The sequence below is a fragment of the Balearica regulorum genome, chromosome 5 (genome assembly GCF_011004875.1).
Source record: "Balearica regulorum gibbericeps isolate bBalReg1 chromosome 5, bBalReg1.pri, whole genome shotgun sequence".
Taxonomy (NCBI): Eukaryota; Metazoa; Chordata; class Aves; order Gruiformes; family Gruidae; genus Balearica; species Balearica regulorum.
In genome coordinates this window covers 37,358,065-37,373,216 of record NC_046188.1, presented here as the reverse complement: position 1 = coordinate 37,373,216, position 15,152 = coordinate 37,358,065, and the positions used below count along the sequence as shown (strand labels likewise).

The window sequence follows — 15,152 nt, the reverse complement described above, 5'->3', positions numbered from 1 at the left end:
TATTTCCCTATTACACTCAGAACCAATTCTGCAAGCCTGAACAATCTCTTGAGGCTATAATGCCTAATAATAATCACTGCATCAAACTAAAGTGCCTCATATATCGAAATTCAAAAATAAAAGTATTATTTCATTGTGCAATCAAACTGAGATATCACTAACCTCCCAGGTAAAAAGATGAGTGACACTGTTCAGCTTTTTCCCAGATACTGTATCAAAACCAGAATCAACAGGAACATACTTACTGTCTGCATTTTGGGAGCACAAGCTCGGCTGACTTTACAAAGAAGCTTCTGCACATCATAGTAGCTCTGTCCTGTCACTTTCATTAGCTCCAAGAGGGAAAGACATAAAAAGTCCTGAAAGATGATAGAACAGTTCAGAGAGCTCAACCTAAAAATCAAGACTGAGGATTAAACAGATGCAATTTATACGCAAATAGTATACAAGCCACAGGTTTACCAACTGTGCCATGTTATACACTATTATGCTATACCTCTCCTATCTTTCTCTGATATCTGTATATTAAAAGAAATTGTATTCATATTTTAAAGGACATGGAGACAAAAGACCAAACATTCAAGAATTGTATGATGGACTTGCAACAAGATAACATATTTTTGCCCAAGAAAGTCTCTATCTACCTAAAAAACATTCAAAATACATCACGTCTTCTAGATTGCAGTCCTAGGGCTAGACCTGTGTTTATGATGCATACTACTGAAATACGTAGGGCCTTTTGGCTCTCTTTGGGCAAGCATTCATAAGAACTACTGAACATACTGCTAAATCAACTCATAACTGAGAGTGTAAGACCATAGCACATTCACACACTACATTATGTAGTATCGATGTGTTTTTGTGAAGTGTTTGCAAATGGAAGTCTTGCTCCATACAAACAGTAGTAGCACACCCCCACTAAAATAAAGCATCTTCAGGTTCTTTAGAAGTGAAGGTAGTAAGCACATACAAGTTTAAATGTTTTAGGCATCTGTTGTTTTAAAGCTGTTTACAAGGCAGCAAGCCAGATGGAGCCTGAAATGTCCCCTACTTTATAGAAAGTAAAGCTCCCTGTAAATTAAACTACAAAAAAGTAAACAGTACATGCATTAAAACACACATCCCCTGCCCCCCAAAAAACAAAACCAATCCCCCACCCCCCCCCGAACATAAAATAACCTTCTCACCTGACAGGTAATGATCTGATGGCGACTCAGCCTTTCACACAGCTCCTGAGACAACCTTGCTCTTCTTAGCTTCTTAGCAGCCATGCTCCCCAATCTACAGGGCAAACAAACAAAAATTTTCTGAGATGCTTGGAATATCACTATGGGGACAATTACACTCACTTCTTACGAAAGAACAGGAAAGTGTGCATACACGTGCATTTATGTGTGTGTGTGTGTATATATAATTTAATGTCATATAGGCTGCCCATATAAGTCTATGTCACGTTAAACTATATGACCACTCTGAAAGCAGTTATGTTAAATTATGTCTCCTCATATTTGACCACATATGAGATCATGCCAATAAGAACAAAAAAGCTAGCAATGTTTATAGGACAGATGTTTCTGGGACATAAGAAAGCAGGAAATTATTCAGTGGTGAACCGAACAAGAACTCATCATGCTGTACTGCACTGGAAAGAAATAAGGTTATCTTTGGATCCTTAAACACAAATAGTAATCACAGGAAGTATTTAGCCCTAGAACATATACTGCTAGAACACAACACTCAGTTCTGGTGACCCAGGATTCGTGAAAGATGTTGAAAGAACAGGAAGGACCCAGAAGGAGACTGAAAGGGCCTTCAGAAAGACTGAAAGGGCTAGAAACACACTTTAGCATGCAAGGCTCAAGATGGTCAAACTAGTCAAACTCCTCTCATAACGTTCTATGTAACAATTTATGAAACGCAGTTAAGAAAGTTCTTGAGTCAACAGTGTAAAAGAAACCAGAGGCCAAAGTTAAGCATATGAAGAACAACAATTAGTAGTAAAATATTATTTTATTCTAAAAAAGAAAAAAATATCATTGGACCAAGGCAGCAACAATTGCGGTATATTCGGTCACTTAAGCAAATCGTATTTATTGAGATTCCTGCTTAAAGAGTATCTGATTATTTCAGATAACCCTTAAGACTATTTTACATAGCAGATGATTACACTGCAACTATGAATCCTCCTCCCCTTGACCCTCAGCTATGTGCATTTGCCCCCCCCCCCCTTTTTTTTTTGTCATTCCATTCTACTGAACAAAACTCCAGAGCATAGTATTCAGCTCAGGACAGGACAACCTAAAGCACAGGTGTTTTCCTAACCTATACATGCGTTCCAGCACATAGCTGTTTCTTACATATTATTTAGGCAATATTCCTAGTATTTCTTTATCCAGAAGTTTAGGCAAAATAAAGAGGGTTTTATAAAGCAAAATTGCTACAACTTTTGCAGATGCACAGGCCTCCACATCTTCACAAGATGGAAGCTTTATTTCCCCCTCCACAAAATCCTCTTTAGACCGGAGGAAAAAACCAAGCGTTTGAAGAAATCAGTGTCCTTCAGGTTACCAGCTGTATTTATAACCATTTATCATACAGACTACACACTCTGCACACTCAAGCATTAAGGCGGTTCCTGGTTGTGCACATATACCACGTAGGGCTGCTGTTGAACAGAAGCCTTGGCACAACCTTTGGTAACTGGCTTCTCTGCAGTGCCAGGACAGACAGGTGAATAAGGACACCCGTGAGGGGGAAAAATACACACGTATATCGGCACGGTCTTACACCGGGTGACACAGGTGCTGCGAGAGAACTTGACGTCACCACTTCATCTGGAATGAGAAAACGAACTTACGGCCCCAACACCTGCAGCCGCACAGGGCTCCCCTCCCGCCGCCCAGCCCGGGTGACTCAGGCGCCCGCCCTATCAGTCCGGGACCCCGGGCTGCGCCCGCAGCCGGAACCCTGGCCCAGCCCCCCCCCCCCCCCCCCCCCAGCAGCGCCGCGGGCACCCGAAAGCTCGCTCCCGCCGCAAACCAGCCTCGCCCCTGCGGTCTCCCGCCGGGCCGGGCCGGGCCGGGCCAGACCCGCCCAGCTGGGAAAGAGCCCCCCGCGCACCTCAGAACTTTTTCAGAGGCTCCCCGCGGCGGGCGAGAGGAGGCGGCACCGCCGGGCAAAAGCCCGCACTCGCGATTGGCTCCGCTCCCACCAATCCCCCCGCACTCCTGTGGCGCGCAGGGTATGCCGGGAGCCGTGGTTCCACGGGGGCGGGCGGGAAGGCGGGAGCGTGTGCGCGTTCCGCCTTGCTATGGCGGCGGCGCTCGGGCCTGGGGGCTGCGGGCCGTTGAGGGCCCTCCAGTCTGCCGCCCGGGGTAGCGCCCCTCCTGCAGCCGCTCCATCAGAAACGAAGCAGCTTTGGAGGCAAGGAGGGGCCGAGGGGGTGTTCAGTGTTTATCCCTGGTTGTGAACGTGAGCGCCTCCCCAGAGGTGGGAGCCGCAGGGCCAGGCTGTTGAGGTGGAGTAAATCAGTATGCTCCAGGCATGGAAACCTTGATGCGGGCATCCTCGGGGGTTGCCTTTCGCAGTGCTTCCATGTTAGAAATTCCTACCATCTTCGGCGCATAAAGCATCTACAAAACTTCAAAGTCTTAAGCATAGAGAGCGCTATGCATACATTCGTTAGTAAAGAATATTGGAATGCTGATTCTTGTCTTCAAATTGAGGACTTAGAAACATTTGGTCTGCTGCCAGCTCTGGGAGAAATCTGACTGAAGAAGCTGTTACCCTGTAATGTGAATGTAACAGGGAGAAGGAGGCATGAAACGTGACTGACGTGACTTTACTAATGTCTGTAGAGTAAGTTTTCCAACTCACTGTAGCTTATACTAGAAAGTACTGAAGTTAGTATTGCTGTCTGCATAATCTTTACAGTTCTAGAGATTAACCTAACTGAAGAAAAAAATGGACCAATATTACCTGGGACGTTTACTGAAGGCCTGTGCATTGGGAACTGCCTGGCTGGGGTTTTGTTTGTACTGAAAAAGAAATGCTACAGTGAAGCTGCAAAATACAGTGCACTTCAGCTGCTTTTCCAAACTAGTGAACAGGAAAAATAGAGCAAGAAGATGACTGTCATGAAATGCCCAACAACCGTAGCATCAGAAAGGGTCACTGGAATTAGTGTTTCATTCATACCCTGAAGGGAGATTACATGCCCAAAAATGTCCCCCGGATTTAAGAAGCTGGACAGGGAGTAAGCCCATACAGGGAGAGAAGAAATGAAATGGGTGAAGAGCTCCTCCTAGTGTAGTTGGCCTTTAAAAGTTGACTTGAAAAATAGAGTTGAGAAAAGCTGTCTAAGAGGAGGGAAGGCGTGTCTGTTGCTGTGGTTTAGTTTCAGTGGAATCAGGAAGGCATGACCATTGTATAACTCTGTCATGGACTACTGTTTCCTGCGTGGTACAGGGATAGCAGGAGCCCTACCTTCCCACCAGAGGTGCAGGAAAAAGTAACATTGCTTTGATGATTTTCTTCCCTCCCACAAATGCAGCAGGGCTTCCCCTCCAGGCCAACCGGCTTCCTTCCCATCTTCTACAAAAACAGAATACCTGTATTAAACCAGACAACTGTTTTGGGATGTTGAGCGAGGCAAGCAAATCTTACCAGCCAGGTAGTTTAGAAGATTTGTGAGCAAAACCAATATACCCTGGTGCCTCTCCAGCATGTCGTTTCTTTGCATCTCATTTCTCAGTAGTGTCATGCCTATTCCAACTTTAAACCTCCTAGTATAATAATCACACATCATCTTCTCCGTGTAACTGGAGAAAGCTAATGTTATATATCCAGAGGATAATCAGAGAAGTGTTCACATAGACCTAGTTACCATCAGCGTTCTCAGGCAGCAACACAGCAGGCAGCTCCACAACTTCCATATGTTTGACTGGGGCAGTAGTCACTAGGGAATCGGGGCACTCCGCAAGCAGCTCTGCTCTGTGACTGCGGTCAAGCCCCTTAATGACAGGGTATCTGTTTTCCTTCTCAGTTTTGGTTTTACCTATTTAGACTGTAAACAGAGTAAGTAGTGCTGGCCCAATAGACTTATGTGACAGGCGTGATACAGCAGAGAGCTGCTCTAGTCTAAGCCTTTAGCTGCCCCTGGAACTCATAATAAGAAGGGATTAATAAAGCTAAGAGATGATTACTTTATAAGAACTGAGCTTCACCACATTAATTTAAGAATGTCCTTTAAATTGGCAACACTAGGGCAAGACTTACAGAAAGGCGAAGAATAACAGCAACAACAAATGAAGTCTCATAGAAGCGAAGTGCTCTAACATCAAACACACCAATTACAAGAAAAAAGGGAATGGTGATTAGCTTCCTAAGGGGCAAGCCAAAAGGGACAGAGTCTGATTTGAAGGACACAGGATGAAATACTTATCGGTTCTTATCCAAATAAATATTCAGCAGTTAAGTAATTCTGCAAGCCTCCAGAATTGAAAAGATAATGGCAAAATTTTTGCTTTCTGGAACAGAATCTACAGAAAAGTTTCATCTTCAAACCCAAGGCAGCCTTCTGTGAGCATCTTCAGATAATAGTTTTGCATTCTGGAACGTTTCAGATCATTCAGTTAATTACTAACACAGCATCAGCTCACTGATGCTGACTACAGTCCTCAGGTTTATTACTATTTTCCAACTATGAATTCTTGCCTTAAAATTAGCAGTGTTCCCCTACCCCTGTGAAAGGAAAGCATCTCCCTAAAAGAGTTCACTCTGTGAGAACACAGCAACAAATCTGACTCACAAGGATAATCCAGATATTCAGAGCAATTTCCCACCTTATGCTTGCTGACTAGTGTCTAATTAGTTAAATATATTCTTATTCCTTGGGGTTATCTACTTGATGCTTACCACATTCTTTGAAAAAAACCACCCATGTGCTCCTGAGACTGGAAAGCGATTATAGACCAGCCCATGCTTTCCTGGGATTAAGGTCCCAAGAGGTTGCTCAATAACAGTACACAAAGGAACCTCCAATGAAGTATTCTCTCCATTGTTATCTCCTCAAAGGAGATGGAGATTTACTTCCAACCCTTTGAGGATCCCCCCATCTCACAAAAGGAAATTTAAAGGATCTCATAAGGAGGCCTGTACCCCACTTAAAAATGCTTTATTTTCCATGCTGTCCATACCAGCACAGCTTTAGCAAAGCTACTTCATTCGAGACCTTCCCAGCTGCATCTGCTTCAGGGATGGGGTAGAGGGAAAGGAAACCATCTTTCTGTTGTTTCCACAAGCTGCTCAGCACAACCTCACTGTTTTCATTTGCTATAATAAACAGGTCAAGAGTAACAGACCTGTGAAAAATTAGCCCATCTTCTCACTCTGAGTCTCCCCCTCCCCCAGTCCTCTGAACAGTCTGTGGACCAGATAAATGCTTCTCCCCAGGCAATTAACCTTTTTCCTCCTGCTCAGGAAGGATTAAAGCCAATTATAATGAATCCTCCTCAGGTATTAGTGAGGACCTGTCTGACCGCACACATTGACACCCAGCAAAAAGCAGCTTTTTCTCTCAAGACAGGCAGAAGGCATTTCTCTGTTTTCTACCTCTTCACACATGCCACTGTGGATTCAGAATTATCCGTCACTCCTGAAATCATTTCAGAAATATTCAGCAGCAATGTAGAGTTTGGGAAAGAGAGCATCTGTACCTCCTACCCTTTTTACAGAAAAGCAGACTAGCCACCTTCGCTGCTATTGCAGGCAGAAGGACCGACCCACCTGCACATTACAGCTTTGAAAAATTCAGCTGCATTTGCTTTCTGCCCAAACTATAGCAAACAAAATGAGAGACCTCAGGGATTATTCCACTTTTAGCCTGTACTCATCTAAGCAGATTGCCCTCCAAGATCAGCTTCCTACTTCATTTAGCTTTTTCTGGTTAAAGGGACAGCAGGAGTCATTCAAGTCTTTGGGCTTTTTATATTTCCCTGTTAAGTTTCTGTTAGATGAGAAGCCCATGAACTGGTAGAGCAGCAGCACAGTAATTAATGTGGAGTTGTTGTGACTAGAACAGATCTCTACCTGTACATGCTAAACCCAATTTACCCTACATAAACCAAACATGACCCCCTCTTGCCTTTCGCCTGTGCCCTACCAGCACCCCTTTTTTACTGCTTTGTCTTGAGTTTCTACTGAGGTGCTGGGGTTGTCCCAGTAGTGATGTCTGCAATCACCAAGCCTTTCCACTCTTACCACAGAATTTCCTGCAGCTTTCCTTGGGATGCTGAAGTAGACCAAGAAATGACAAATATCAGAGCAGTAGGCCTTTAGGAGCATTGCACAAAGCAGATAACATCTGACTGAGGTAATCCTTAGGTCCCCACTGCAGCTTTTTGTTGCTAAAGCATGGAAAAAACTGCAACATTCCCTATTACTCAGAAACTTGAGCTATATTTAGCCTTTTGTCCTATGAAGCAGATCTGTTTCACCGTGACCAGCTATGGAAGCAAAATAAACCTTTGATCAGCCCAGTGCTCTGGGGACACGCGCATCCAGCCTGTCACCCTGTGATCCTTTGCAGTAGCTAGCCTCTATTGAGAAGCTGCAATTAGACTAGAAAACTCCAAGCACCTCGTGGCAACCAGTAGAGAAAGTGCACGGTGTACCCCTTGTCATCACACACAGTCACACACCATGAAATTAGTACTGATGGTGCCTGGTTTTAGCAGTTACAGTACGACATCTGTTGCTTTCAGGTACAGCCCTCGCTCCATCTGCAGAGCTCTTCAGTGGAGAAAAGAGACAACGGGAGCTGGTGGACTTTACCAAAAGATGAGCTTTTTTTTGCTTGGACAACACCAGCAGAGATCCCAGACACTCATCTCTGTGCAGTTGCCAGAAATGGGGGTGCCTCTGAAAAAAAGGACAGACTCATTCACGTACAATGTCAAAAAAACTGAATGTGACTATTTTTGTTCAGCTCACCACCCGAGGAGCATATTCCAAATCAGTAATGGCAGTGAAAGTGCCTTGTTTTTTGGAAAAGAAGTCTTCGCTTTGTGATGTTACAGATTAGTCGCTCTGATAACCCAGCAGCTGAACTGAGCCCAGTAGCTCTTATTTCAGACAACAAACAGACAAACCAGCAAGCAAACAAAGCCTGCAACATTTCATTCCATGAATCGTTTTAGTCTGGGGCCTTTGGCTCTTGCATGCTTTTCATTCTACTTCTTTTTAAAGCGATGAATGAGATCCCTATGGCTGGGACTACAAAGGAAACTGCTCCTCACCATCCTCCCCAGAAGATGTTGCTGAACTGTTTCCAAAGGTGGCTGAGTGGCATGGAAGAGAGAAGAAACCACCAACCTGGGGCAGAGAAAGCAGAGGAAGGTCTCCACTCCCACAGTGTTTGTGCCTTACAGTTTTCTGCCTGGCCCTGAAAGAATGAGACATCTTCATATCCTGCAGCTGCATGTTACTCACTTTCACACACCACCTCCAAGGAACTCAGCAGTCTCAAACAAGATCAAACCAGATACCCAGTGTCCTGTGTCTTAGCAGTGTTGGTGAACAGATGCAAGAGATCTCTTAGTGGATAATTATAGAAGAATTTACCCACAGAGGAAAGAAGACATCAAATTAATTCTGTGGTGATTATTTTTTACTTTGAAGCATGGTGCTTCTTACTCATTTTACTGGGATGAGCACACAGCAGTAATATATTCAAATATCACCCCAGGACTCCACTACCGCAAACTCAATTACTATAGAGAGTATCCAGGCAAGCATGTTTGCCATTCACTGCTTGGGCATGATGCCATAGCTATGATCACGTTATTCTCACCCTATGTTGACTACCCATGACAAATTGATTTTACAGAGTCATAGCTTTTTTTTTTTTTAAATCACAACAGCAAATTATATTAAGTGAGCTATGCAGAAAATTAAGCCTATACTTAAGTGAAGTAAATTAGGACAATTGTACAGCAAGAAGCTGAACGCATGATTAGCTGTTTTGCTGAACTGGGGTCCTATTAATTGTCCAGTAACTGAACTTTTATTTCAGTGGTCTTTAGGATGTAGGCTTATAAATCTGCAGGAAGTATCACAGTCCAATCCAATCCAGTCATTGAAGGCATATTTTCCCAAACCTCAGGAGTTTTCACACCCTCGGGGGAAAGGGCATGAAATGAGAACACTCCCAGCCTTGCACAATAAGGTGCATCATAAGGAAAGGTGCCTCTGAGCTGACAGAAAATGGAGCCATCCCGCATTCGTCACTGACTTTATCATAGCTGTGCTGTCACAGCATCAGCAGGGACAGGTGTATCCTGGGCTGTGTGACTCAACAGCCTTATGGTACCAAAGGTTTAATTCAGTTGGCTCTCATTCAGCTTCCCCTGGGATCTGCGTGTTTCCATCACCTCTCACCAAGGACTCACCAACTCACATACGAAGGCCAAATGATTTTTAAAAGCCTCTGATTTGAGCTGGCTTGCAGCTGATTTTAGGGCTTCCAGCTTGAAATACTTTCAGCCCCAGGGGTGCACAGCTGCCATACTTTTAACCGGAGCCATCTGAAGAAAATCAGGATAGAGATGTCCCAAACTGGTAAAATTTGAGTCACTCTAAGTCTGTGGTCACTTTTCAAATACCTGGGCTTGAATAAGATCAGGAATGAGGACAAGTTATCAGGGCTGGGAAATGGGCAGATGAGCATGAGACTTGTTTGTCTTAACTCTCAATGTTATGTTTAAAACAAATACTCTTTAAATATATCACCTGACTTCCTTCTTACATTGGTGAGGATCCAGAATAAGGTCAGTGAAATGAATTAAGTTACACAAAGCAAGACTAACAACAGAATCAGGTTTTTGAGTATTAAAAATATGGACCATAGACACACAGTTTTGGCTGTTTCTCTGCCTTTAATCTGATGGGGGGGGCGGGAAGCTGGGAGGATGAATGAATGTCAGATGTGAAGAAAATCTTTGGGCTTTCAATTTCCTATTATAAACCAGGACTAGAATAGTAAAAAAGCAGCAGAGGTCAGGAATGAGATACAGTGAAAAAAAGCAGCATGCACACTCTTATTCCAGGGATAATGGTCTCAATCTGCTGTGTATGAAAGAGACGCTGGGAGAGAAAGGCCAGAAATAGCAGAAGGTTTTACAGGGCAAAGGAGGGATACTGTTATTTCTACTAGATCTACGCATGGTTCAGTCTGAGGTTTTGTAGCTGTAACTCTGAGAGCCTGGCATCTGCCGCCCCACACCACAGTCTCTTACCTAAACCACAGAGCACGTGCCCTGCTTTGCCGTCAGGGAGGAGTCAGAAGAACAATTCTGGAGCTACCCCAGAAGCCAAGACCTCTGTCTCCATCCCATAGTGCCCGAGGAGGGCAGATGTTTGGTTTCTGTTGGATTAAGCTTTTGGCTGGAGATTAAGCTTTGTTGTGGGTTAGCTGCTGATCTTAACTGGATAGCTTTCCTACATATCTGCCAAAAATGCCTAGAGAAACACATTGGCTCTTTTCATCCAGCCTGTCAACAACCGAAGTCAATACATAACATCAAAACTACATTTTTTCAAAGAAATGGAAAATATAGGTTGGGATGGGCATGAATTCCCCCCATCTCTCCTCCCCACTGCTAACTTGCCCTGCTTACCGGTGCCTCTGTTCCTCCTTCTGCCTGTTCAAAACGTGGAGAAAAAAGGAAATTGCTGCCACCACTTCAGCCACAAAACTGTGGCTGTTGAGGGAGTCCAAGAAGAGCAAGACATTGCTCATATACACCAAGGCAGGAGGACTGATGACTTGAGTAAAATGAAATTTATTATCACGTTGCTTCTGAATAACAGTGCTCCCAGCATACCCCCTCAGAAACTCATTTACCCCCAAGCCTGCAAAAGGTTAGACCTAGATCCAAACATCATGGCCAAACGTGGTGGTTCTGTCTGGTTTGCTGACTGGGGGAGCACAGAGAATTACCACAGACTCCTCGTTCCCCTAGGAGATGTCACAGGGGTGTCCTGGTCCCCCAGTCCCTCAAGGCTGGCTGCTGCAGTGCTGCTGATCCCTAGCAATGGGTTGGGCTAGGTGCCAGGAAGGCACATCCTGACAGGCATCCCGAACCATCCTTTTTTCATTGCTAAATTTACTCTCCTATAAGGGAACTGCAGCACATGGCAGCTGTTTGTAGGGTAAAGAGAGAAATCGGGGCTATTTGTGACATCCATTTAAGGGCTTTTTAGTATACACGCAGCCGCTCTTGTGATCACTGCTTTATCTAACCACAGTTTCTACATTCCACCGCACAAACGCTTCCTGACATTTACCATTTCTGGCACCATTCAACTCAAGGCGTGAGGGTGGGGGGAACATGGTGGGGCAGTTCATGTTTGAAGGCCAGCTGCAGCACAAAGCCAGACTGAGGCCCCATACGGCTCTGCAGGCTTTGGAAGGCACCTGCTAAAACCAGCTCCTTTCTCTTATGCAGATTTCAGCACCTGAGGTAAATCCTAGTTTCCTTGGTTAATGTTTGCTCCTTCCTTAGGAAAACACTCATGGAAATTAGAAGCAGCTTTGTCTGAGGTAGGATTTAGTAATAACTGCGGTCCATGTTCCCCTTGGTTCTCATCCAGTGCTGTTACTTATTTCAGCATCCAGCAAGCATAAAACATTCTCTTCGTGATTTAGTAGCCTTTTATGCTGAGCCTGCAAGCTATGAGTGACTGCATGAGACACGGAACAACAGAGAAATTAATCGGGACCAAGGACGCTACCTTTTCCTTTTTTTCAGGAACTGATCGGGAAGGCCCATGTCCGTGCTGGTATCTGCTTTTGCCTTGCAAGCGGCTGGGATAGTCCAGCTTCACCACCGGCAGGAGCCTGAGAGAACACCACCCGCCCGCCCTGGGCCAGGCTGGTGCTGGAAGGGGCTCCGCTGGCTTCTGAGTACCGTGGCACTGCGGCTGCGTGCTGGCACCCTGGAGTGCCTGTAGCTGTTCTTGAATTTTACTGATAGTTACTGATATTCTCAGGACTGGATTTTGGAGAGGCTGGTGTCAAGGTTTGGATTCCTAAGTCTTGTGGAATCGGAAAATCCCATCCTAGTGGGGCTCGCTCAGTCTTAATCGTTCAATGCCCAAAGCAGATAAATTAACAGTTGTACAGGATTGGGGGACGAGGAGGCAACTGCTTTGTAAAACCTCTTTAAAACTTAGATAATCTCTGGCTTGTCAGTCTGTACAGTGGGGACCCCGTGAGGGCTTTCATTGCATCTTTGGACATAATTCTCTCCCTTGCAAAATCTTCTGTGCTGGCCAGCTGATGATTGCCTTGGCCAAGATATCTGCATTTCAAAACCACTACACTGTTACAAAGTGCCCATTGCTGCCTGCCTTTACAGAAGCAGAAGGTTTTCCCCCACATGAACAACCTTTTTGCAGTCCAATGAGTGAGCACTGCTCCTCTGTTCAGGCTCAGACCCGATACTCAAGCTGCAAGGTGTTGCAGCATGGGGGGGCTATTTGATCAACTGCCATTATTATTATAAAAGCTATCCCTGACAGAGCTGTAGGTAAAATCTCTCTTGGGAGCAGCACTTCCTGCTGACTCCATATAGAAGGCTTGGCAGAACGCCCTGTGCTTTACAGATATTTTTTGCTGTATTTGAAACAAAAAAATCCTCCTGCGGGGCCGCAGAGCCAGCCCCCTAAAGCCCTTGACCCTGAATGTGTAATCTCCCTGGAGACCCAATGTACATGAAGAAATATAATCTTCTTGAAGCATCTGCTGTCTGCATTGTGTTAAAATATGAGTGGGATGCAACTGTCGAATCGCCAGCTCACTCGTTGCGGAATCCTTTAAAGGGCAATAAAAAACCCCAACCCAATCTGAAAGGCGCTCTTGCACACAAAAGGATCTCTCTGTATTGCTTTAAGGAGGGTTATTTTACCACGGCTGCAGCCTGAGAGGTTTCTGTGGCATCCAACAGACATTTCACCTGCTTTTGTGTTCTGGGAAAGTAATAGCACACAACAGATGGGAAATGGAGCCAAGTTTCGGGAGGTCACTGTAATGGCATCACATGCAAATCTTTCGCCCGCTGGGACCTGCTCAGTGCGTGAGCTGCGCTGGGGAAGCCGGAAAGAGCTTTCTGGCTCGCACAGGGGCAGGAGATCAGACGGAGCATTCGGCGAGGAGGCCTGGGAGGGCTGCCTTCGCAAATGGATCAGTCTGACAGATCAGCTTTCCCACTGAGGTGAAAGGGTTATCACAGAAGGCACAGAGAAAAGGGGTGTCTGCTGGTCTTTTAATTTCTTTATACATTTTTTGAGTGAGCTGGAGGACTTGGTCTCTGCTCTGAAGACGTAGGTGCAGGGAGCAGGAAAAAGTGAGAGCTTAAATGCAGAACTAGCAAGGAAAGAGCATCAACGTGGCTTCTCAGTGATACTCTGATCTGCTGTTATTTCAGTTTTCTGTGGGGTTTTTTCACACTGTAAACTCACCTCCTTGACATCTGCCCTGCCCTTGTTCTCGGTCTCCCCTTCCCCCACTTCTCCCTTTAACGCTGGTGTCCTCATTTCCCCTTTTGTATATATGACCCTCTCACTATGCAGGGATTAGTATCTCACTCATAAATATGTGAAATAGATACACAGATGATTTAATTTGCTGGGTTTTGTAGGGTTGGCGAGACAGACTGGCATGGGGAGAAGGGTATGTTCTAGCAGGTCAGCTGAAGAAAACATCTTGTGTACGGGATGAGTAACAGCAAACAGGCATACAGGACACCAGCACCAGCCCAGCAGGGAGACCTCAGGGGATGGGGACGAGGTGGTAAGACATAAAGACCAGGGAAATAAGGAAGCACAGAAGAGGAGGTCGAAGATGTCTCTGCCTCCCCCAGTTGCTATGTGTCTGACAGGGAGACAGGACAAGAGAGGGGAACATGAGAAGCAAAAGGGGAGCAGAAGTCTGCTCTGGCTACGGGCGGTTTGAGTTGCTGGTAACTCATTCGGGAAGAGATGCCAGAGGAGCTGAGAAAAATGGAGGTGTGGAGAGATGGCGGCAAGCTAGGAGGGAGGCAGAGGTCTGAGACGTGAAGAGGAGATGGCAGTAAAAGCTGTGTAACTGGATGGGGGCATCCAGATGGGGGACACAGCTGAGCTGATTAGGGATTCCCGAGGAGGAGGAGAGACAACAGAGAGGCGTGAGAAGGTGACAACAAAGAGCTGTGGAGCCCAGGCAAAGGAAAAATTATCGAGTGGGAAGGATTAAGTCACCAGACCCAACCCAGGAAGTTGAGACAAACACCAAAGCCCTAACATGCAATGAGACCTTCCCAGGAGGCAGCTGGTGAGGTGGAGAGGAAGGAGAGGACTTGGACAGGACTTGGGTGATGGAAGATAAAGCAGAGAAATAGGGTTTTATAGACCATGCATGGCAGCAGCCAAGGCCAAACTTCTGGCTGGCTTCGCGGGCAGCCGTAAGGTCACAGGCAGCCTTGCTGCAACACAGTGTAGTAGCAACACCACCTTCACCACCAGCGTCATGCTGGGTGCATGCCTGGCTCTTGCCCAGAGACCAGTGGCCAGGACAACCATAGCCTATGCTGGGCATTCGGAGATGTCCGTGCTTCTTTCAGCTGTCACGCAGCACAAAGCCTCACCATAAGCATGGTGCTGGGGGCCATGCTGCCTTTACTGCGACATCAAAGGGCAGCTGTTCTTTGTTGGCACATTTGTCAACCAAAAATTAATTACAATTAACATGTTAACTCAAATCAGCCTCTGCCGAAGAGCCAGATGACTTTCCAATAACATTAAAAATCTGTTTGCCAGAGCATGCCAATATCCGGCTGATGTGGATGCCCACGTGTCATCTGCAGGGGAGTCCCAGGGAGGAAGCTCCTAGTGTGCCACCAGCCGTGCTCCCCTCCGCTGGCATGCTGGGGTCATCAGCGGGGATTTGCCTCCTTGTGTGATGCTGGGAGACAAGGCCGGACAGAAAGGGGCAACAGAGGTGCCTCGTGGACATTTTGGCCAAGCTGTTTTATTAGTGGAACAGAGCTGGGATGTTTCCTCTTACCCTTGAAGACTTCAAGAGACTGTTTTTTTAACACTTACTGTGGTATCAT

General features: G+C 45.7%; 1 protein-coding gene across 2 annotated transcripts in view; it reads right to left on the bottom strand.

The window, feature by feature from the left end:
- Window positions 1–15,152, bottom strand: part of RAD51B (RAD51 paralog B) — a 469,034-nt gene that overhangs the window by 424,779 nt on the left and 29,103 nt on the right. The window contains exons 1-3 of one of the 2 annotated variants that reach the window (XM_075754195.1): window positions 3,121–3,209; window positions 1,188–1,281; window positions 246–359 (exon numbers count right to left, since the gene is read on the bottom strand). In XM_075754195.1, the coding sequence (XP_075610310.1) occupies window positions 246–359; window positions 1,188–1,271 (198 nt within the window). In that variant the 5' untranslated portion in view covers window positions 1,272–1,281; window positions 3,121–3,209. Of the gene's footprint in view, window positions 1–245; window positions 360–1,187; window positions 1,282–3,120; window positions 3,210–15,152 lie in introns of those variants that run through there. The other variant, XM_075754197.1, reaches the window with a different exon arrangement.